Raw genomic sequence first — 22,856 nt, forward strand, 5'->3', positions numbered from 1 at the left:
GAACTATCTTTTGCACAGATGTAATCCATAAGGAAGCTATCAGTTGTTACTTTCATGTTATTTTTTTTTTCCCATAAAATGCATGTGTTTTGGTGGGTCCTCTTGTCTTCACTGCAGCATATTCTTTTCAATGTTAGATTAAAATGCAAAGTCTTTAAACCAAATTCTTGCTGCAGATTAATGATGGTACCAGTAAGAACAGTGTTTGTCCAACAAATTTTAATTGTTTTACCTGAGAGAAAAAATAGACTAGCTGAATATGTACTACAGTTTGAAGCATACACAGAGTTTTGTTTTAATGCTGAATTATGTTCAATTAAATGCTCACTGTAAGAAAAATGTGAGGTATACTATAGGGCTGAATAAGCAGTGATGCTGAGGGAATGGCAGAGATCTTCAAATATTTATGGAGGTGGAAGCTGGTGTATCTCAAATACGACTATAGCTATCTCTTTACAGTCACTGTATTTTAGATAACAAAATATGATTTGTCATACGGATGGTTCTGTTGACCAGGACTTTTGCTTTAACTTATGTGGGAAATCTTATGGATAATGTAAAGTGGTTTCTTTCCCTGTGTCAGGCCAGGTTTTTGGGCAAGCAGGAGCATGTGAGCCTGCCCGGTGGCAGACACAGACTCCTGGAACGAAAGCAATGGGGAGCAATGGAATATTAGTGTTTCACTTTTACCCCAGATTATATAGTTTGCATGTTTACAGCTGAAGCTCTTTTCTCTCATGTGTTTTTTTGGTGGTTGTTTTTTTGTTTTGGGGGGTTTTTTTGTATGTATGTTGGTTTTTTAGTGGTTTTAGGGGAGGTTGTTGGGGTTTTTTTTTGTTGTTGTTGTTTTTTGTTTGTTGGTTTGGTTTTTTTTTTAATTTTCTATTTCTGCCCATGTTTGGAACCCAAATTATATGGCAAGTGCTAAATTTATGAGGACATATATTTTCTGCTGAAACTGTTCCATATATTTAAAAGGTTTCTTTTTTTTCTCAGGGAATTCCTGGGATCCCTGGAAATCAAGGCCTCAAAGGACAAAAGGTATTAATTGTTCATAACACAGTTAAAACCTGCACATATATATACATCCATTCCAAAATAAGGGTTCAGTCTGTGCTCAGAGGAGAGTTTTCATAGTGAGGATTTATGACATCAAATACAAAAGAATGGAGATGTGCTCCAAATTCTTTGTGACATGTCCAAAAATCATTAGGTTTTATTTCAGCTATTTCAGAAGGAATGAATATTTTAAAAGTAACAAAACTAATTTTACAATACTTTGAGAAATAATCTTAGCTTACTAAACCTGCATAATTAAAGAATATCTAAAAAATTTGTTAAATGTGCATACGTTAATTACAGAATTCTTCTCTTTCTATAAAAAACAGGGTGAAATTGGACCACCAGGTCAACCAGGAGCAAAAGGGTCACCAGGAGATACTGTAAGTTTGCAAAAATTTGTTATTATGGACAAATAATTCTGGTGTTGTCGTTCTCTACTTGTCATAAATAAACAAGCAATGGAAAATACAGGAGCAACCTTGCATTTTCAGGTTGGAAAATATGATCAGACTAAGTCTAATCTCTGAATTTCTCCACAGGTATTATATACCCATTTTTATTTAAAATGACTGCACATTTGATAAATACAGCAATAGATTAGTCTGAATTTAGCCTCTGAATTAATTAGATTTGAATTGACTTTGAAAGTACTGGAGTAAATTTATTTTGAAAGTTAATTCTGACTTAAATATTGTCACAGTGTGTAATGGATTTCTGAAGATGAATTTCAGGATGCTTTTGTGATAGTGCTCTTTTGACAGACTGTGAAAATAGCTGAGATCACTGAATTCCCAAACTGCTTAAAGAGAAATTTTTGTTTTCAGTGAGGGAAACTGAAAATAGTTCATTTTTTCTTGGACAGTCTGGGTTACCACATTTTTGTTACTGTCTGTGTAGGGTGATTTCTGTGTTCTTTATAGTCCTTTAGAAATCACAGTAGCAAAATAATTGTTCTGAAAGTTGGTGAAAGTATATGTAGACTTTAAAAATGGAACTTTTAAAGGCAAAAGGGACACCTGCTTAAAACTAGTTACAGGTCTTTCCTAAATTAATAGGAATTTCATCATTGGTTGAACCTATGCTGCCTTTAAAAAATAATTATCTCTTCTATTGAGGAAACCATGTTTATTTAGTTCCATTACTAATCATCCTCACTGTTAACATGTCTTTTTGCAGTTTGCCTTTTGTGCTGGAGACATTTTATCTTCTTTCCTGACTAAAATGCTTCTGAGTTTCCTGGGAGATACATAGTTTAACATAATAAATACGCTGTTTGCTACAACTTTTTAGCTAATTAAAGAACCTACGTTTCAGCCTATATTCAACCTCAAGCAGATCAGTATGAACTATTACTGCTATAATAAAGTAAATACCGTAGAGAATTACAACTGATGCTATTATCTGTATGGACAAGGGACCACTACATGACTGAAAGGCTTTAACCTTCTAAAAATTTGGGGTTTTTCTTAGGATATTGAACCATATGGTAGTAAAGGAGATTTTATGCAGTTGTATTCAGTCTACAGAAATAGTATCGCTTGTCAAGGGAAGAAATAGGTAACACTTCTTGGTTTGCAGCTGAATGGCATATATAAGTGTTGTAATATTTGACAATAATTGAACAATCATTTGATTTTTTTACTTACTGCCTTATCTTGAGATTCATTATATGTTGTGCATGTATGGGCTTGTCCGTGCCCAGTCCAAATAGAAGAAACTTCAGTTTCTCAGGAAGCCAGCAAAGCAGTACAGTGAAAATATTTTTATTGTCTATTGATGGAAATTTTTTCTCCATTTTTTCTGAACAAAGTTGAACAAAATGCTAGAGGGAAGGCTATATCATCAGCTGTAATAAAGCCGTGTGGGATTGCAAAGTATACATATTTATTTAACTCACCTACCATATTTTCTTCAAATTTTATTTAGATAAATAACATTTGGTTCTTGATACACTTGAAAATAATTTATTCCTGTTTCCTGTTAAGTCATTTAATGTATTTTTTATCACCTGATAAATTAAATAGGAAATTGATGCATGGAATATTTGAATATGTTACACGGCATTAGGGAATTTCAACCAGAAAAGATAGTGGGATTTTCCTTGTATTAGTCACATTGAATATGTTTGTTCCAGAAAAAACAGATGGAAAGCTTGTGGATGGTCTATTAATACCTTGGGAAAATTATTCAGTAACAAGTTCTTCTTCAGAAATAACTATCCCTATTACATTGCCAACACCAGCAATTTATTAATTTACCGCAATATAAATAGTGTCAGCTCTGGAAAATAGGGGAGCAATGATACATTTTATGTCCTTGAATTGTTCTTCATTTTTATTCAGGACATGCTCTTCTCTTTTAATAGTTTCCAGATTATGTTCTCAAGCTTTTCTCATATTGCATCTGAAAGTTTTCTTCTTGCAACATGCTGATTTCATGTAGTTGTCTTCCTAGCTTTTTTTAATTAAGGAAGTTAAATACGGCCTAGTAATGAAAGAGCAAGAAAGGAAACCAGGACAACTGGGTTTTATTTCTACCTTTCCTGCAGATGTATGCTTGACCTTTGGTTATACTAAATATATTTTCTTATGTACCTTCTCTAGTATATGTTTGCATGTCAGTGTGGATATATACACATAGCTGATTCATTAATAAAAAAAAGCTATTCTTTACATTTAGTATTTCCACTTTATATAAGATAAAATGAGCGGGGGACATTTTTGATGAACATACACTGCTTCTGTAACCCAAGGACTGATGTGAGAGTGAACTAGAAGTGATCTAGTGGTAGACGGTAGATTCTCGGTGTGTTACATGACTGGAAACTCGGGGCTACTCTGAGGTGGCAATGTGAAAGGAGCCAGAAACCCCCAGTCACATTTTTTATCCCTTCCCACAATACCTCCCCAAACTTGTGCTTACTTTTCGCTACTGATTAATGTGTTAGTAATGAGAACAGAACAGAAATCTGAGGAGGAGAAAATTGTAATTTCACAGTGGTTTTTGGAAAAGGAAGGTAGTCCTCAAGGAATGCAGAAAAGATCACACAATGAAGAGCGTTGTATTTCAGAAGTAAGGAGGTCAATAGATAATATGAAATTTGATTTCAAAGAGCCAAACTGAATTAAACCTTACAGTGAAATGAAAATTAATAAAAACTTATTTTTCTATGTAAATAAAAAGAGAAAAACTGAAGAAGCACACCTCCTGTGCAAGTGAATTAAGACAGCATTAATATAATCAAGGTTAGGTTACAAAACCAAATTAATATTTTGTTAGTCTTGTTGTAACAAAGTTGATGCTGAACGCAGTCCATAAGCAAATAGTTTATGGGAATACACAATCTCTTAGGTTATGAGTGTAAGCAGTCCTCAGAAACTTTAATCCATCTGGAGAAGAATTTGTAATTCTATTCCAAATTATGAAAGAAATGGGGTAGGGTGTAGTAAACTTCTGTTTACCAAGTAATAGATTACACTAGATTAGCTATATCATCTTTGATAAGAAGACTGATTTTCTGTGTAAGTAAGAACAAGCATCAGGAAAGTTCAGGAAAGTGTTGGAAATTATTCAATGTATGATATTGTGTTAATTTAGAAAAATTGAAGTTTATTAGATTTCTCATGTGCAATTGACTGAGCGGGGAAAGTCTTAGACTGAGGAACACTGGCAGCAAAGTTACTCAAGTTTTAGTCTTGTGCTTGATACAGTTTATTTGTATTCACAGACCCGTGTCTCTGACCTAAAGAGTAAGTTGCTGTATTTATTGATGGAAAATTTTGGTGACCAGAACTTTCTTACCATACATCAGCAAAGAAACCTGAATTAATTGGTGGTTAACCTGTGTTAATGTGTGGTTAATAGTAAAACAGAGGTGAAATGCCAGAAAACTGATGAAATCCTGAAAACCCTGGCTACAGAGAGTTACTTTTTGTTCCAGATATTCTGAATTTTCTCTCCTATTTGCAGACACCCTTTCAGTTTTAGCAAATAAAGAATTTTTTCTTTTTTTTTTTTTTGCAAAGCTGAGTTGTAATCTCTGTTAACAAATTACATGGTTTTAATTCCATGTAACCTTTGAAAGAGGTCTGAGATAACGTCATGGGAGTGAATTGTTCCTAACATTTAGTACTAAATGGAAGGTGGTTATTTGGATTTCTATGAAAACAAAGATTAAATAACATTAGTAACAATGAGTTTTGAAAATATTATCACTTGGACTAATTGATAAAATTTAATCTCTGACAAGTTAGATTTCCAGGCCTTATTTAATTGTTTGACTTTCTGTATTACTGTGCTTTTATTTTATGCTGTGTCTAAAGTACACTCTTATAGTATATTGTCTTTCAGAGTATTTATGCAAGTACAAATAAAACAATGATGATATATTGTTTTTATTGATGCAATGCATCTTGAGACTAGCTTTAAACAGAAATTAAGAGCACCAGCCCTTTGATGATTTGACATCCCTTAGCTCTTATTTTATGTATGGAACAAAGACAGCTAAACATGCCTCAAATGGATTCCATTTGAGGAGTCCAAGGGAATGTTTTAGTGATGCTCTGACTTTGTACATGTGCTGAAGTGTCATGATATGAAATGGCAGAAGCTATTGGGTTCTTGAACGAACAGTTCAACCCTGAAGATTCTGCAGAAGATGCAAAGATGTGCCCCCCCTGATAAATCTCCACAAAGCTTGCAAAAGGAGTCAAGGCCTGGCAATCTTTGTGGGATACATGGTCAGAAAGAAGAAAGAGAATTATGAAATGCCACACACAGTATTGCTGATTTTGGAAACACTAAATGGAAACCAAGAAGCTTTTGTGCTACTTTCAGTTATAGCTAAGGGACATATTACAGACAATGTTTTGAGTTGCAGAATTTTTTTCTCTCAGGAGTGTTCTATGACAGCACTGTTCTTTTTTTCTATATGGGTTTTTTTTCATTGCACCGTAGCCCTTCATTAGACCATAGAAGGTCTGAATAATTCATTGTACTGTATCAGAACTATAGCCTGTGTAGTAATATGATGAAAGACATTGTATTTCCTGTTTATTTCATTATGGAAATAGAATAATGATACTATAAATACTATACTGAAGCCATTATTCCTCTAGTTTAGTACAGAGATGTTTCTGCCTTTTTCATAAATAAATAGGGTTTGATGGGACCAGAAGGCTCACTTGGTCTACCTGGAGCTCCTGGACCTAAGGTAAGTGTTTGTGTTAATGTGACTTGGATAAATGACTGCTTTATAGATTTTGCAGCTAACTTTTTGGTGTACTGAATATTGGTGAGTAGCTGTATGATTTTCCTGTATTACTTTCTATGGTATTTCAGTCTCAAGAGAGGTTAATATAACTCAGTGAATGGTGCCTGTCATCCCATGATGTTTGGAACTATTGCAGGAATGGTCATGAGGCTGTTTCAGCTCTGCAGACCTGGAAAACGTTCTGCAATGCTGGGAGTCAGATAATTCTCAGTATATATCTGAACTTTCTTCCCATGTTACATTTACTTATATTTTAATTGTGTTAAATAATGTTATGTGCTGTTTTTTCCACCCAAGGAACCAAATTTATTTCAGAAGTAACTTTATTGATTGTACTGCAGCAACAGCAAGGACTAATTTGACCCATGCTCTCAGAAGTTAAAATAAATACTATAAATTCAGATTGCGTAGTGTAACCTTTTAATTTACTCCAAGATGAGTTTTGGTCAATAAACACTGAATTGTGTGTCCTAGAGAATATTTAGGAATACAGAATCTATTTCCCAAACGATGTATTTACATTTAGATCCATTTCCATCCATACGTTATTTTATATCCAAAAGTACATGTGCATTTATTTAAAATTGTATACTGGAGGTAGCATTTTTTTAAGTGGTCAGTGTTTGCTATTGTCTAGAAGATTGAATACCTATGAAATGACTCAAAATTAAGTAGCTTTATTTTTTTTTGGTGAAAAATGCCTTTTTTTTGTGTATTTATCTCATTCACAGTATAAACTGGTTCTTAGAGAATCATTCTTAATAAGCTCATTCTTACTAAAGGGCATTATGAAGTAGTCAATAATTATTAGGTTTTAATGACAACCTCAAGCTGAATATATGCCTAATTCCATAAGCTACAATAAAAGTGAAAACATAAATAAATATTTTGACTTGGACTGATCTTAGGCTTCTCAGGGTTTTATTAAATAAGAGGATGGAAATGTGAGGTCAGTATGCACAAATATGGAGTGATTGGGCAAAGGAAATGAGGCAGGTAGGGACAGGACTGGTGAGCAGAGGCTGGCGAATCATGTTTTATCATCAGTATCTTATCTTTCCTGAAAGAAAGTTACACCTTCAGGCTTCCCATAAGGGAATAGAACTTTAGCCTTTCAGTCACTACCTGTGCCTGTTTTTAAAAGTCAGTTTCTCAACAGTGTCTGTTTATGTTTGCTGGTCATAGCACATGTGACAAAGCATGATGATATCAGCCACACTCTTACATAATTGTTATATAGGGTGATAAAGGCGAACCGGGAATTCAGGGGAAACCAGGATCGTCAGGAGCCAAGGTAAATATGATTCTGGAAGTACTCTAGTTAAAGGAGGGATTTATTTACTATTTTACAAGGCAGTTTGTGTCACGGTAAAACAGTAGTTAACATCAAATTGCATCAGAATCCATTTGATTACTTATTCTTACTAATTTTATGCTAGATTTTAGGCAGTGTAACTCAGGTGCTCATTAAGTTCAAAGCTGCAGACTTTGCCAATACTTCAGATAGTATTTTTTATGTAATATTGAAACATCAACATGAACTGTATTAAAAGACAATTAATAAAAATAGATAGTGGAAAACTGAGGTTAAGAATTAGGAACCTCTTTTGTGGCTTCTCTGTATTCAACATCCCTTCACAAATTTTCCAGACATTTCACTAATCTTCAGTTATAAAATTTTGAAATATCATAACCAAAGTGTATCATGTGGCCTTGAGAAAACATGCAATATATGTTTTTGCACACAGCATATCACTGACACAGAGCTATTGTATTACTCAGGGAGAACTAGGAGTACCAGGTGCTCCAGGTGAACCAGGCTACCCAGGCATTCCTGGTACCCCAGGCATAAAGGTAAGTATTTTTTCCAGTTTTACATTAATTGCATCTTTTATTGGAAGTGCTTTTCTTATAAGTAATCATTATTAAACAAAATCCTTTCTCTAAACACGTCATTATTATTAGAGAATAGGACACATTTAAAGCAACAATATGTGCATCATGAAAATTTTCTTCTGAAGGATGAAGTCTTGATGTAAAGGCATTTGTGGTGGGTTGACCTTGGCTGGATGTCAAGTGCCCACCAAGCTGCTCTGTCACTCCCCTCTTCATCAGTGCAGGGTCTTGAGAAAGTAAGATGGGAAAAAACTCATGGGTAAAGATAAAGGCAGTTTAATAAAGCAAAAGGAAGGCCATGTTTGGAAGCAAAGTAAAACGAAGTATTTATTCTCTACTTCCCATCGGTATGTGATGTCCAGCCAGTTCCAGGGAAGCAGGGCTTCAGTACACATAGAGGTTTCTCTGGAAAACAAATGTCATAATAATTAATGTCTTCCCCTTCCCCTTTCCCTTAGCTTTTGTTGCTGAGCAGACATGGTATGGTATGGAATATCCCTTTGGTCAGTTTGGGTCAGCTGCCCTGGCCATGTCATAAATCATAGAATGGTTGGGTTGAAAGGAACCTCAAAGACAATGTAGTTCCAGCCCTCCTGTAGTGGGCAGGGACACCTTCCATCCACTAGACCAGGTGACTCAAAGCCCCATCCAGCCTGGCCTTGAATACTTGTGGGGAGGGGGCATCCACAGCTTCTCTGGTCAACCTGTTCTAGTGCCTCAACACCCTCACAGTAAAGAGTTTCTTCCTAATATCTAATCTAAACCTGCCTTCTATCAGTTTAAAGCCATTCCCCTTTGTCCTATCACTACAGACCCTTGTGAAAAGCCCCTCCCCAGCTTTCTTGGAGGACCCCTTTAGGTACTGCAAGGCTGCTGTAAGGTCTCCCCAGAGTCTTCTCCAGGCTGAACAACCCCAACTCTCTGTCTTTATGGTAGAGGTTCTTCTTCAGCCCTCTGATCATCTTCATGGCCCTCTGTTGGACTAGATCCAGGAGGTCCACATCCTTCTTATGTTGGGGGCCCTGGAACTGGATGCAGGTGGGGTCTCATGAGAGTGGAGTAAAGGGGGAGAATCACCTCCCTTGACCTGCTGGCCACACTGCTTTTGATGCAGCCTAGGATACAATTGGCTTTCTGTGCTGGAAGTGTGCATTGACAGGTCATGTCAAGCTTCTCGTCCACCAACACCCACAAGTCCTTCTCTACCGGGCTTCTCTCAATCCATTCTCCACCTAGCCTGCATTTGTGTCTCCTCTCAAGATCTTGCCCATCCCAAGATAAGTGGTGAGGAGCGGGATTTGGAGAGACAGCCTTGATGCTGTGGGAGCTCTACTCAGAAGCAGCCAAAACACTGGTGTGTTATCAACGCCTTTCTAGCCACCAGTGCAAAGCACAGCACTGTGAGGGCTGCTATGGGGAAAATGAACTCTGTCTCAGCCAGACCCGGTACAGCATTACAGAAATAGAGTTGAATCAGGCATTTCATTTCCATAGGGAAAGAAAAGTTTAAGGATAAAGAAGCAGTAAGATAGGAGAGTGGTGTTATAATTAAAGTTTTATGAAAATCCCATACAGAAGTATTCCATTAGACTTCAGCTTCTGCTCCAGAAGAGCACAGATTTCCTATATGTCCAGTATTGTATATGCCAGCCATGTATAAATGTCTTAGGTATACTAGAGTACTTTGCATGTCAGTAGACACATATATACAGGTGCCTTGCACTGCATAGAGCATCTTAAATACCTGTGTTTAAATATCTGAAGCAAGTCCCTAGTCAGTGGAAGCTAGAGAGAGATCCAAATTTAGGTGAGGTTATCTCACATAAATGTGATAATGGAACCTGAGTTACGTTTTTCCAAAAGACATAGAAAAGTTAGTCTTCTGACCAGTTTTGAGACAGGGATTTGCAGAGCACAAAAAGACCAGTGGAAGAGTGACTGGAGTCAGTGTCATAACAATAGTTTATTAGTTTCATTATCACTATATATTCATTTTCAGTATCTAAGGATTATGTAAGGTATGTGTACCAAGACAATAATGCTGATTTTATGAAAGGTGATTTTGTTAAAATTATGAAACTTCTCTAAATTTTAACTGATGAAGCTTTTGCAAAAGTCATTCGTTTTATATAAAGATGCAAGTTAACTGGAGTTACATGTCATAAGTATGACAGACTTTTGAATTATTCAGGAAGAAAAGTGCGGTTTGGGCATCTGACAGTACAAGTGAAGCCTTTCAGCTGTAGATTATTTTAAAACTTGAAACCAACAAAATACTTGACATTCAAGTACAACACAATCGAATACAGTTGGCATAAATGTCTTATGTTCTGGGATTTTTGATCAGGAAAATACTTGCCGTGGCGAAGTGTCCTCTTTGCTACTGTTTAGCAATTAACTTAATTTTTTTTTCCCCAGAAAACAACCAAACATTTGGCTCTTACAAGAAAACTGACAAAACAAAGCCAGAAATTTTCATTCTAATTCTTTTCTTTACTAAATGCAGTTTTGCACACCCCCAAAGATCTGTCTTTGTTTCCTGAGCTACTATGTTCTTGGCCCAATGTTTTGATTCATGTCTGTTTGAACAGAGTCACAAGGGTTTAAGAGGTCAGAATTAGAGTAAGAGCCATCTCCCATAACTTTAAGTTTCCTTTTCAATCAATGAAGAGAGAAAGGCACATTTTGAGAGTACGTGTTTTATACCTCTATTGTTAGTTGGAATGAATAATTTTCAAGCACTGACTGTTTCTCTCCAGTATCAATTAGATGGTGTTCGGTCAAGTTGATAAACTTAGATAACTAACTTTTAAGTACAATTTACACCGTCTGATTGTCAGTTCCCCCCCAGTTATTTACTATAAACATTTCAAGTCAAAAGTAGTGGGTGGAAGTAGAACTTAGTCCTTAAATATTTTGATTAAATTTAAATATAGGAGGGTTGCCATTCAAAAAAAAAACTTTGTATTGTCATGTATAACTTCTGCATGCAGTGTGTTTATAGGAAGTGTTACAGAAATTAGTTATACTCTAGTCTATGTGGGTGAAGGCAAGCATACTTGAGGTTAGCATTCAGCTGAAATTTAACCCATGAGAAACACTGCCTCCCTCCCTGCTTGCATCCTCTCCACTCCCATGCACTGAGTGGATAAAACCCTGCTGGATTTTCCACCTCATTATGTCATATTTTTTAATTTTTTACTTGGTATGTGAGTATCCACTTTTCTTTTTGATAGTTCTTTCCATGACAAATTCCTTTTTTAGTATAGCTTTCTGGAGTTTTCTCAGTTTTTGTGTACATGGGGATAAAGTGACTTGTTTTGATTCAGTATAAATAAAAGCTATTAGATGCTTCTCTTGTAATTATGTGTTAAATTTAAACACAGACTACATGTCTTTGAGATGAATCATGTTGAAATGGAGGCTTTTCTTCTAATATTTCACAGGGGGACAAAGGAAACCAAGGTGACAGCGGTATCCAGGTATATCAACTTTGTTCCTAATGAAATCATCTGGCAACGCTATTAATACAAGTTTTAGGTGTTAATTCAGGCACTTTTTTTAAGATTAAGCTCCATAGAAAGTTTGCTTGAATAGCAGCAGTAACTCTCCTTCATGGAAATCAGCCCAGTATACCCAGTATGAATTTCCAACTGCATTTCTAGGGCCTGAGCAGGCCTACCTACTGTACTACCTGCCTACCTACTGTACTGTAATAAGTGGAATTTTCTTTCTTGTTATCTAAAATCATGGTAATACCTACAAGAAAAAGTGTGATGTCACTGCTCGGATCCTGACTTGGTTCCTCTATGTTCAGAGTAGAAATTGTATTCTTTTGCACGGTTTCTGCTTTGATCTCTTGAAGAGTAAGTTTTCAGATTGATTTGTCCTGGTTAGGATGATGTTTTAGGGTTTAACTCTTTGTGTTATTTTTCATAGTTTAATTACATGTACCAGATAAATGTATATTTTAAGAAAATGTGCTTCTTTTCTTAAGGGACTGAAAGGAGAAAAAGGAAGACAAGGAAATCCAGGCTTACAGGTACTGTTAAAATAGGGATCCTAGTTCAAGAGAGCCATAGAGATCCTAGTTTGAGACCACAATTCATATTTGTTTCTTAACACTACTTCCATCAACATGGATAGGTCTTTGCATCACATGAAATATATTTATGTACCCCATGATTACACAGTTATATAAATTACCTCTTAAACAATCTTAATGTCTTTAAAATAACAAATACAACAGATATGGAGAAGATGGAGCCACATTTTTCTCAGCTGTGCATGCTAGAAGGATGAGAGGAAATGCACATGAATTGGAACGCAGAAAATCCCAGCTTGCTTTAGAGGAAAAGCCTTTTGCTTTGAGGGTGGTCAAACACTGGATCAGGCTGCTCACAGACATTGTGGCAAAACCTGTCTGGGCAGCGTGTTGGGTTGATCAAGTTGCATCTGTTCTGCAAAGGAACTTGAACCCAAGGAAATCACTTCCAGCCTGCATGTTTCTGTGCTTCTGGGATATTATATCTTGAGAAACAGACCATAAGTGCATTTTTTTTATTATTGTATTAAATCCTTAATTATATAATAGTTTTATAAAATAGCTATAAATAATATAAAATGCAGATAACAGCACAAAGTGGCTTTTATGTAAAGGTTATAAGAATAATACATGCAATGTTAAGATTTTGCATGTTCCATGCTACATTTTCATACAGTTCATTATCTCCTAGACATTACTGGGAGTTATTGACATCTTCTGGGCTCATAAATTACAGATGTTTCCTGTTTCAGCTGCAAATCAGTGAGATGCAGTTGTTTCTCTTTAACTCTGGGCCAGTGTATTCTGATTGTGTCATAGTTGGCTATCTTGTTGTACCACAGAAAATGACTATTAGTATTTATAAATACTTGTTAACTGCATACTCTGTCGTGTCTAAACAGAGAAGTATTTGTTAGAGGTACATATCTAAAACTAGACTTGGAAGGAAGCCACAGTTGCTTTTTTCAGAATTACGACATCGATACAGCTGCCTGTCTAGCCAGAAGGAGCTGATTCCTGTGGAGTATGGGCAGGAGATCTAGACTGTATGTTAGTTAACTCTCTCAGGCATATGAAGATTAACAGTAGTTCAGTATTAAAGCTGAGCAGATTTTTTTAAAAGAAATAGTTTAAACTAAAAGACCAGTCTTTGATTTTAAACAAATGTAGTGTCCTACTCTAACATTTTACAAATAATTAAACGTTCTGGGTTTTCCTTTTGCAAATGATATACAATTTTTTCATATTTTTTTTTTAATCATGAGGCAAAACAAAGTGATAGTGAAAGGGAACATTATTTTTCCCATAGAATGATGCAACTTGAATTGCTGTTGCTTGCTTTCTTTTTTGGAGAAAGCTGAAAAAATAATGCAGACTGAGTCTAAAATTGTTTCCCATGCTTTTCTGATTTGGTTGGCAACCAAAAAAATCAGTAATTCAAATACTTCTGATAGACAACACTAGGTCTTTCCAAGGTTTCTCAAGACTCCAAGACTTCTTAAAGATACAATACAGATTCCCTTGCACATAAGAGTGTATCAGAAGAGTGAACTGCCAACTTGTCATGGAACTTAATGGTCAGTAACACTATTGAAGCACTTGGCAGAAGTGACTCCGAAATCATTTGCTACCATGGAAAATCTGGCTTACCACTGAGTTTCTATTTAAAAGGCTCTAAAATTAATTTATGCATAGTAAGACAGTATTAAACAGGTAGAATCAGGAGTTTTCTTTTACTAGAACACAAAATTTTATTTCTTTTGTCTTTTCTAAAGTGAATAAGATTTTGTCTCTATGTTGTGTTTATTTGTTTTTAATATGTATGATATATTCACAACTTATCCTCTTCGTACATGATATTAAAGGCATTAATGAATTGTTCATTCACCATGGTATAAATTTTTCATCATTATATGCAAGGGGTTTTTTTGTGCAATAGCAATCACAGAATCTTTAAAAATTGCCATTTGTGATTAATTATTGAAAACAAAGGATGCCAAGTAATTTGGCTCAACCTGCTTTTTAAATTTTTTTTCATGTTATTTCTTAAAGGGAGTAGGAGGACTGAATGGAGAACGAGGAGAGGTAAGTATTTTTGTAATGACAAATATAATATTACAAAATTATTCCAGTTGTTTCTACAAATTATATGATCTGTAAAATGTGTGTTTATAGTCTTGCTTCTGTTCTCAGATGTCTATAAGCAACAGAAGAGAAATTAATTGAGAAATATCGAGAAGAGAAAGAAATATTAGTTAAAAAGAGATGTAGTGAAATATATATTAAATTAAATGAAATATTTTTAAAAATAACTAAAGCCAAGTATATACTTGAAGGGAATTAAAAAGCCAACAAACTAACCAATAAAAACAATGAGAAAAACTGGTTCAGGAAAGGAAATACTTAAAGGGAAAAGAACCCAGAGATTCTATGATCACTGCAAAATAAAAATACATTCATAAAAATACGGAATAGTATTCTAATATTATTCAGCAGTAACCAATAATTGAAAGGCACAATATAGAAATAAGGAACAGGACACACAAAGAAGATCCTTCTTGTACCCCTTCCCTTTTTTGGGGGAGTCTGAAAATTTGGAGCACATAAGTTAGAGATCAAGACCATTGTGTTCAATGACAGTGTTGAGTTTACCTAATTCCTTTTGAGCTCTGCTGATATACTCTACTTTCAGCTTCTATAAAAGTCTGTAGTAAGGATTTCCACAGATGAGCTCTTTGTCTTGTGTGTTTTAACTGTCACCAGTGAGATTTCTTTGTGTGCCTTTATTTCAAAGCCAATGGAAAGGAGTCTAGCAAAGCCTTTACAAGTATTTTTTTTTAGAGGTTTCTGTTTTTTGAGACTGACTCAGAAAATGCAGGGTAGAATTTTTTCTCTCTACGACTAAGTCTATACAAGAATAACTGAGCTCAGCCTGAAACTTGAGGGGCATAAGGGAAAGTGTCCGCAACCAGGCTGCATACAGCTCTGAGCAACCTGGTCTAGTGGAAGGTGTCCCTACCTTTGGCAGGGGGGTTGGAATGAGATGATCTTTAAGGCCCCTTCCAACTCAGTCTGCTCTATGATTCTATGAAGGCTGCTTGGAGTGCTCGTGGTTTGTCTGAAGAGAAGCTGCATTTGTTACTCTCCAAGATATTTTTAGAAGTCCCATATTTTCTTTTTTTTTTTCCTTTGTGTTTGGCTAATGTATATATATTTATGGCCAAACTTTTTAATCTTTGTGTTGCATTTTTTTAAAAAATTGGTATTTAAAACATTGATTTTGTTGGTTATTTTTTATTTATTTCATTGTTTAGTGAAATCAGAGTACAAATTTATTTAGAGATTTCTTTGTTCAACCCTTTTCATTAAAGCATTGTTGCATATCAATAGCTGGATACATTAGGAGGAAGCCCAATTCTGATAATTAAATAACTGTATGCATTTTATCATGTAAACTGTTTCATATGCTACTGTGATTCTATGAAATACTTAAATTACAGTTTGACTTATAATTGTTTTGCTAAATCATTACCAAAACTGTATATTATTGAACTAGCTTCTTTAAATATTTTAAATCATGGCAATAATATATTTCTACGAAAAACTCATTTTAATAATTTTCTTACTATATGTTAAGGTATAATGATGTTGTGTTTACTTATCAAACCTATAGAATTAGTTGATTTTCTATTTTCATAAAGTATATTTTTTGTTAGACTCTGACTCCTCAATAAAAAGTTTCTTCAGCCTGTAATTCTCAGCACTCATTGAGCTCATCTCCTTTTTTAAGTTTTCTTTTCCAGTAGCAAGGGTCAACAAACAAGGCCACACTTGGGATGTGGTTGACCGTTAAAAGACCAAGATATACTGCAGAAAATGTTCCCTCTGCAGTTTCATTTACTCTTTGGCAAGTTCTTCAGGCAGTTTCTGCTGATGCTTCCAACATTTTGTCCTGGTATTTTTATACTGGCTTCATGCCTCTAGTGTTTTTCTACAGTAGATGCCATTTTCCCAATATTTCACTGTTTCTTAATGCTTTCTAACTCATTTAGTTCAAATAGATCAATTTGCAAGTCAGATGTCTTTTATGTAAACTTAGTCCATAGCTGTAAAAGTAATTAAAAACAAAGCAAAACAAAAAAACCCAACCAAACCCAAACAACTCCTACCTATAAGAACAGAACGGTTTTCAGATCTCAGCACATTTATTCTAGTATAGCCACAGGCAGCTACATATGCTCCATGTGTTTATCTCTGAGCCTTGCTGACCATATTAAAGGAGAAAAACCACTTTTGTAATTATGTAATTTGTAATTCTGTAAGAAATGAACAAGCACAAATCTACATGATGTAATAAGAGGATCAATTCTCTGTTACTACAACATTCAAGATGACAATATCAAAAAAATAAAATGCTATTACAGCTTTGGAGAAAGTTCTGAATTAGTGTATAACTTTTGAAGGTATGGACTGCTGTTCAGGTCATCTTTCCAGTAGTACTTTTAGGCACCTGACTGATACCTGTCTCATTTATGTGTTTTTTTTAGAGGATAAACTGCCTATCTGATTTTAGTGCCTAGCTCTCTGCATAAAACTAGGTAATCCAGTACTGAATTTGAAGCTTGCTACCCTGCAGTAATTCATATGGAGAATTCTGGACATTGTTACTAATTTAGACCAAGCCAGGAAGCTTTGAATTTTTCTGATTTATTCTGAAGCATTTTGATAAGTAATAGAGAAAATTAAACAAAATAATATAAATACCATAATTTAAAATTCGGTGTAAGTCTATGAAGACTGTATGCACGACTATTTCATAATTTCTTAAACTTCTGTTATATGTTTCAGTAAGTTTTGTATAGTAGTCCTGTTCCCACAATTCTATCTAAAATAGTTGTAAAGAGTGAAAGAAAAATTTGAGGCAACTGATAATATTATGCAGAAGCTGTGCAGAAATGGAAGGAAAAAATTCATCAGGGAGCAAATGTAGTATACTGACTTTAATCTTGGGCATATACCAAATTACATTGTACTGATGTTTTGTTGGCTCCAGAGTGGGGAAAGGGTTCCCACTCTGCACATGAACTGCAGATGAACTGTTGCAGTAGGTTTCCATACATAGAAGAACCATTGCTTTGATGAAGATATATCAAACTATTTTCCAGTATTATTTTAACCTTTTCCAGTGAAGCAAATGGATTATAGTTATTACCAATCAGATGAAAAAAAAAACCCAACAAAAGAATTGCTAACTCAAATCAAACTATTTTTTCCTTTGTCTTATATACTATAGACATAGGGGTCAAAGGCGTGATAATTACACTAAGTTTCCAAGAACTTCAGTGATGCCAGAATTTCATCTCTAATTTTTCCAGCCTCCTAAGGAACTTAACATACTGTGAAAAAAATTCTAATTCTCATGAAAAAGAGAATAATGCCTTTTCTTCCATATGTTAATGATGATTACTAATTTTCAAATAGTAATTTGTAAGTTAAATGGTTCCTTAAAGTTAAAAAAAGGTAATTTCTTTCTAGTTATATTGGGTAATTGTATCTGAAACAGTTACCAAAGAGTCTCAAAACTTCAATACGTCTCATCAATATCAAGTAATATTTAGTGACAACTTATATTAATTTTATGAAGATCATCAATAAAGATTTTCTCAGAATATGTTTTTGTGATGCTGCCTAGCTTCCAGATGATCGCTGAAGATACGACTGGCTTTTCATGGATTTTTCATTCCAGAAAGGTGAGAAAGGAGATCCAGGCATTCAAGGCATCAGTGGACAAAAAGGAGAATCTGGTGTCCAGGGTTTGGTTGGACCTCCTGGTCTCAGAGGTCAGCCAGGAGATCGAGGACCCCCAGGACCACCTGGATCAGATGGAAAACCTGTATGTATAGGACCTCAAACTTGTAATTTTGAATACCTTAAAAAACACAAAGAAATGCATGATCTCTCTTGTTTTAACTGTTCTCTGTTCAATTCAGGCACGAGAATTTTCAGAAGAATTTATTCGACAGGTGTGTTCAGATGTACTGAGAAGTAAGTTTGAAAGCCTCTTCACTGTTTTTTTCCTTGTTTGAAGTGCTAAAAAAGTTTCCTGATAATTGTAAAGTCTCTTTCTTGAAAGCAAGTTCCATATTGCCGATTTATCACTTGTTTTCTTGCAGGTGTGGATACATTTCCACACCACAGGTTCCATACTTTACCATCTTATACCTAAAGGTATCTTGTTCTCTAAAGAGATGAAACTGATTTTGGATTTGTGGTTAGGGGCACTACTTTTATTGTTTCAACACTCTAAGCAATTTTTTGTTTGAATTCTCTCAGCCCAGTTGCCTGCCATCCTGCAGAGTAGAAGATTACAAAGCTGTAACCATTGTCAGTCTCAAAGTGCTCCCCCAGGACTTCCAGGACCACCAGGTCCAAGAGGCCCTGAAGGACCAAGAGGGTTTCCTGGTTTACCAGGGAATGATGGCATCCCAGGGCTGATGGGCATCCCAGGTCGCCCTGGGGCTCGTGGGACAAGAGGTACTGTGTGCATACATCATGGTGTAAATGGTCTTTGTGACTTGGTTTTCTCCTTCTAGTTTTGAATGGGGTTAATGCAGGGTGGAGTAAGAGAATGGCTGGGCTTCTATGACAGAGTGTAATTGTGAACGTGGTGCAGAGTGGATGTTTCACTGCTTTCAAGGAACGCATGACAGAAGAAGAGAAAATACAAGAGAACTCAACAAGGTAGCTAGTGTTCAGTTCTACTGTAGTCAAACTGTTCTGATCTTTTTAGAGAGTTCTTAGTCTCATGTAAATGTTTCTAGCTGTGTTAGATTATTTTTTTAGATCAGATATGCTTAGACATGGATTTCAATGCATTTCCATGTTTTCTAGTTTCTTTTCTTCCAAACTTGTTTGTTTCTGCTATTTTAAGGAACAGTATTTATTCATTGGCTTCTTACTAACTGCACTGATTTTTGGCATGTGACAACTTTTAGACTCCCCCTGATTTCCTGAGTTTTTGTCCTTTTGTTCTTTTTATCTCAAAAGGATTTTTACTCCTTTCTTTATGCTTTTCTTAAACATTCTGGATTCCTTTTAAGCAAGCTAAGGTTTATACATTCAGGTAACTCAGCTGTCCAAGCATTCCAACTGATTTCTGTGGTGTATTTGCAGACTTTATATTAAGTATGCATATGTAGTCTGGGACTAGAGAAAGAGACTGGGTGAAGTCCATAATTTGGTAACTGGTAGGATCAAAATAATCAGGAAAGCTGTATAAAATACAGCTAACTAGTAGTGTGCCAAGGGTAAGCAGACAAATGGTTGGTAAATATTTACTTTCTTTTTGACATTACCCGTGACCTAGAATATCAAATTCATTTGGAATGTAATAAAGATTTGCCTGTAGTGCTTTTATAATTTCCTCTCCAATAGGAGAATGTGCAGTTTTCCTCTGAAGCAGACACTGACAGGTTTGGCTATTCCATAAGAGTTGGAAAAATGGGTATATGTCTCTATGAAGAAACTGAATTCACTGGGTTGTAAGTGTAAGAGAGCTCATATTTTTACACTCTCAGTATTTCTTTGGTGGAGATGTAATTCTGCTGTATGTTGTAGAAGATTGTCTATATGTTCTGTATTCCACACTGACTATGGTGAATAACTTACACTTCTTTCATACAACTTCTTAAAATCTTTGCCGGTTGGAAAGCAATGACAGCAAATTTTTTTAATTGCCTATCATCTATTCCCTCAGCTCATAGCGACTGTCTGCTTAACAAGTGCTATATCAGCTCTAAATTCAGTAGAAATTAGGATAATTCAGAACCCAGTCACACTGTGTGGGTTACAAGAAAATGCTTGTTTTACATCCTGTTATTTGCTTTTGAAATATTAGGTATTTTATTCAATTAATATTATCAAATGCTGACTTCCTAGTTCATTGGATGAAAGTAGTGTGCAAAGATATACCTGTGTTTGCTAATTCACAGGACTGCCAGGGAAAAACGGTGCAAAAGGCAATCAAGGAATTGGGGTTCCTGGGATCCAAGGCCCCCCAGGACCTCCAGGTGAGGGATGGTTCAGCTGTGCAGATTCAGTGCATGCTAATAATTTATTGATTTCAAAATAAGTGTTTGTGTAATTTGGGAAAAACTTAAGTAGTTTGTACATATCTTAATTGCCATATATGTTTTAGGGCTAATGCCTGTCTCTTGCATGCCCTTATAAATTGTCATATAATATATAATTTAATATAAGATGTCTTTAGAGATTGGTACCTGAGAGACTGCTGTTTCTTGATAGATGGATCCTGAAATCAGCCATTATCTAAAAACTGAGCCCTGATATGATTATGTGACATGTCAGCATTGCTTAATGAGGGAATATATTCTTCCTAACATTAATGTATGTATAAAAAATGCAGAGTTGGGTGTTTGGAACAAATACTAGGGCCTGATCCAAATCCAGAGTAACAAATAGAAATAGGGGGACTGATTCATGTGATGGTGGTTCCAGATTATGTAAAGTATAACAGTATGCTAAAGCAGATTTTTATATTTTCCTTTAAAAGCTATTTTTATTTAAAGTGTTTTCCATGTGCTTTTAAAAAAATCATAGTAAGGTATCATGTTGTGTATATAAACATATAAGCAGTTTGTGACAAGGAGTGTCTTTTTCAGGAAATGTTTTCTTTATCTGCATACTTCACCAAAGAGCAGGGGTGTGTGTGGAGGGGTGGATCTGTTCTTGCTCTTGTTTTTATTTCAGTAGTCATGTATTTGTTTATTTGTTTATTGCATGTGTGTTATTAAGGTCCTGAAGGTCCACCAGGTATGAGTAAGGAAGGACATCCTGGAGAGCGTGGGCAGCCTGGTAAAGATGGAGATCGTGGTACTCCAGGAATGCCTGGACCAGTTGGACCCCCTGGAATTTGTGATCCATCACTATGTTTTAGTGTAATTGTGGGGAGAGATCCATTTAGAAAAGGACCAAATTATTAATTTGTGATATGATAATTTAGAAGAATAGATATGGTGCTTGTCTTTTATGGTCTTTCAAATCTCAGGAAGGTGACCAGCAATAATCCAATAAGCAGGAACAAAAGTACCTCTGACATTATAGATATTATAAACATTATAAATAACAAACCCAAAGGTTATACATTCCTTTAGACAAGAAACTCCAAAACCCCAATGACTTTTTTTATACCTTGCACTGGTTGAATATCATCTGTTTTGAAAGAGTTTTAATAGGAATTAACTGTAATATTTGATATTTAGTATTTAAGTGTCCTATCATTCTCCTTTTACCACTGAAGTCCTTTGCAAAATTGCTGGAAACACCACTGGGAGCAGGATTAGGTCTTAAATGGCATTGGACAGGTATAAATTACTGTGAAATTTTTCACATGCAGCCAACATACACAGTATTTGATTTTGAAAGAATGTGGCTGGCTTTGACTTCATACGTGTGTGAATTTCACTGGCTTGCATACATTTCATATGTCATAGCTCCAGATGTTCTGTGAGCGAAAGCCTATATCAGATTCTTAAAATTAAGATAAATATCTGGATAATCATGGAAGAAATATCATCTATTTTGCCATGCAACTGTGCTTAGAACTAAGGTGAAAGGCAAGGGTAGAACTACTCGTTCAAGGGTCAAGGTTTTATTGAAGATGGTACTGTCAGCCACTAAAGATTTAAAGGTTCCATGTAGGTGATTCAACTTACATGAAAATAGCATTAAAAATAAAAAAAGAACGAAAGACTGATACAGCTGGCTATGATACAGTAGCTATGATTTGACAAAATTAAAGATTAAAAAATGTTTGCACCACCCCAATGTAACAGTTCTGTGTAATGGAGTATTAAGTTATATACCCTTTGCTGCTTCTCCTCAAGGACTGCATTGCCAAATTGAAGAAGCAGGTTTACAAGGAGAAAGGTCTAGCTGGTGGCTGACCAGTTGCAATGTTTGTTATGCTGTTTCCTTTTTCATTTTAAGCAAGCTGTGTGTAATTTTCATTGTAAGCTTTGCTAATGAGTTGTATTGCTTGCTTTTACATAAAGAGCAAAGCCGCAGTTCCTATGACAATTTAAAATCCATTTCTTAAATTAAGGCAGAATCTTGTATTGAATTTAAGTGACGCTTCATAAGTGACTTCTCTAATGGGTTGTTTTTCTGTTGTCCTACTATCAGAGAGTGGTAATATGCTTGACATTCAAGGTAAAATAAAATTTTGTAAAGAACTGGTGGTAGTTTGATGAGCAATTGCAAGAGTCACCTTTCTCCTGTGTTGCAGAGCAGACTGATGTCTGTAAAACATGGAGGGGTGGTTCCACCTGGCAGCTGTGCTTTTGCTCTCCAGCGTCTTTCCATTTTCTCTGAAGAAAGCATTATCTCTTGGAGCAGCACCTTTCTGCTGGGCTCCTGATGCCTGTGGTGCCAGAGCAACCAACTGCACTGTGCCTGGTGGCTGCAGCCTGCCCATAGCTGTGGCCTGTGGAAGGGTGCTTGCAGTGAGTAGCTTAGCCAAGTCACAACCCTGGTTATACTGGAGTGCGATCATTAGCATCT

The 22,856-nt window shown here is 35.6% G+C and overlaps 1 protein-coding gene across 1 annotated transcript in view; it reads left to right on the top strand.

Annotated features, from left to right (window-relative positions):
• The window catches only part of COL21A1 (collagen type XXI alpha 1 chain), a 71,330-nt gene extending 48,802 nt beyond the window's left edge, over nucleotides 1–22,528 (top strand). Inside the window, 13 exon segments of the mRNA XM_032684219.1 lie at nucleotides 997–1,041; nucleotides 1,389–1,442; nucleotides 6,221–6,274; nucleotides 7,575–7,628; nucleotides 8,117–8,188; nucleotides 11,677–11,712; nucleotides 12,228–12,272; nucleotides 14,328–14,360; nucleotides 18,022–18,168; nucleotides 18,266–18,320; nucleotides 18,609–18,809; nucleotides 20,267–20,344; nucleotides 21,090–22,528. Coding sequence (XP_032540110.1) covers nucleotides 997–1,041; nucleotides 1,389–1,442; nucleotides 6,221–6,274; nucleotides 7,575–7,628; nucleotides 8,117–8,188; nucleotides 11,677–11,712; nucleotides 12,228–12,272; nucleotides 14,328–14,360; nucleotides 18,022–18,168; nucleotides 18,266–18,320; nucleotides 18,609–18,809; nucleotides 20,267–20,344; nucleotides 21,090–21,277 — 1,062 coding nt within the window. The 3' untranslated portion in view covers nucleotides 21,278–22,528.
• The last annotated feature ends 328 nt before the right edge of the window (nucleotides 22,529–22,856 follow it).

This window comes from Chiroxiphia lanceolata, chromosome 3 (genome assembly GCF_009829145.1).
Source record: "Chiroxiphia lanceolata isolate bChiLan1 chromosome 3, bChiLan1.pri, whole genome shotgun sequence".
Classification (NCBI taxonomy): Eukaryota; Metazoa; Chordata; class Aves; order Passeriformes; family Pipridae; genus Chiroxiphia; species Chiroxiphia lanceolata.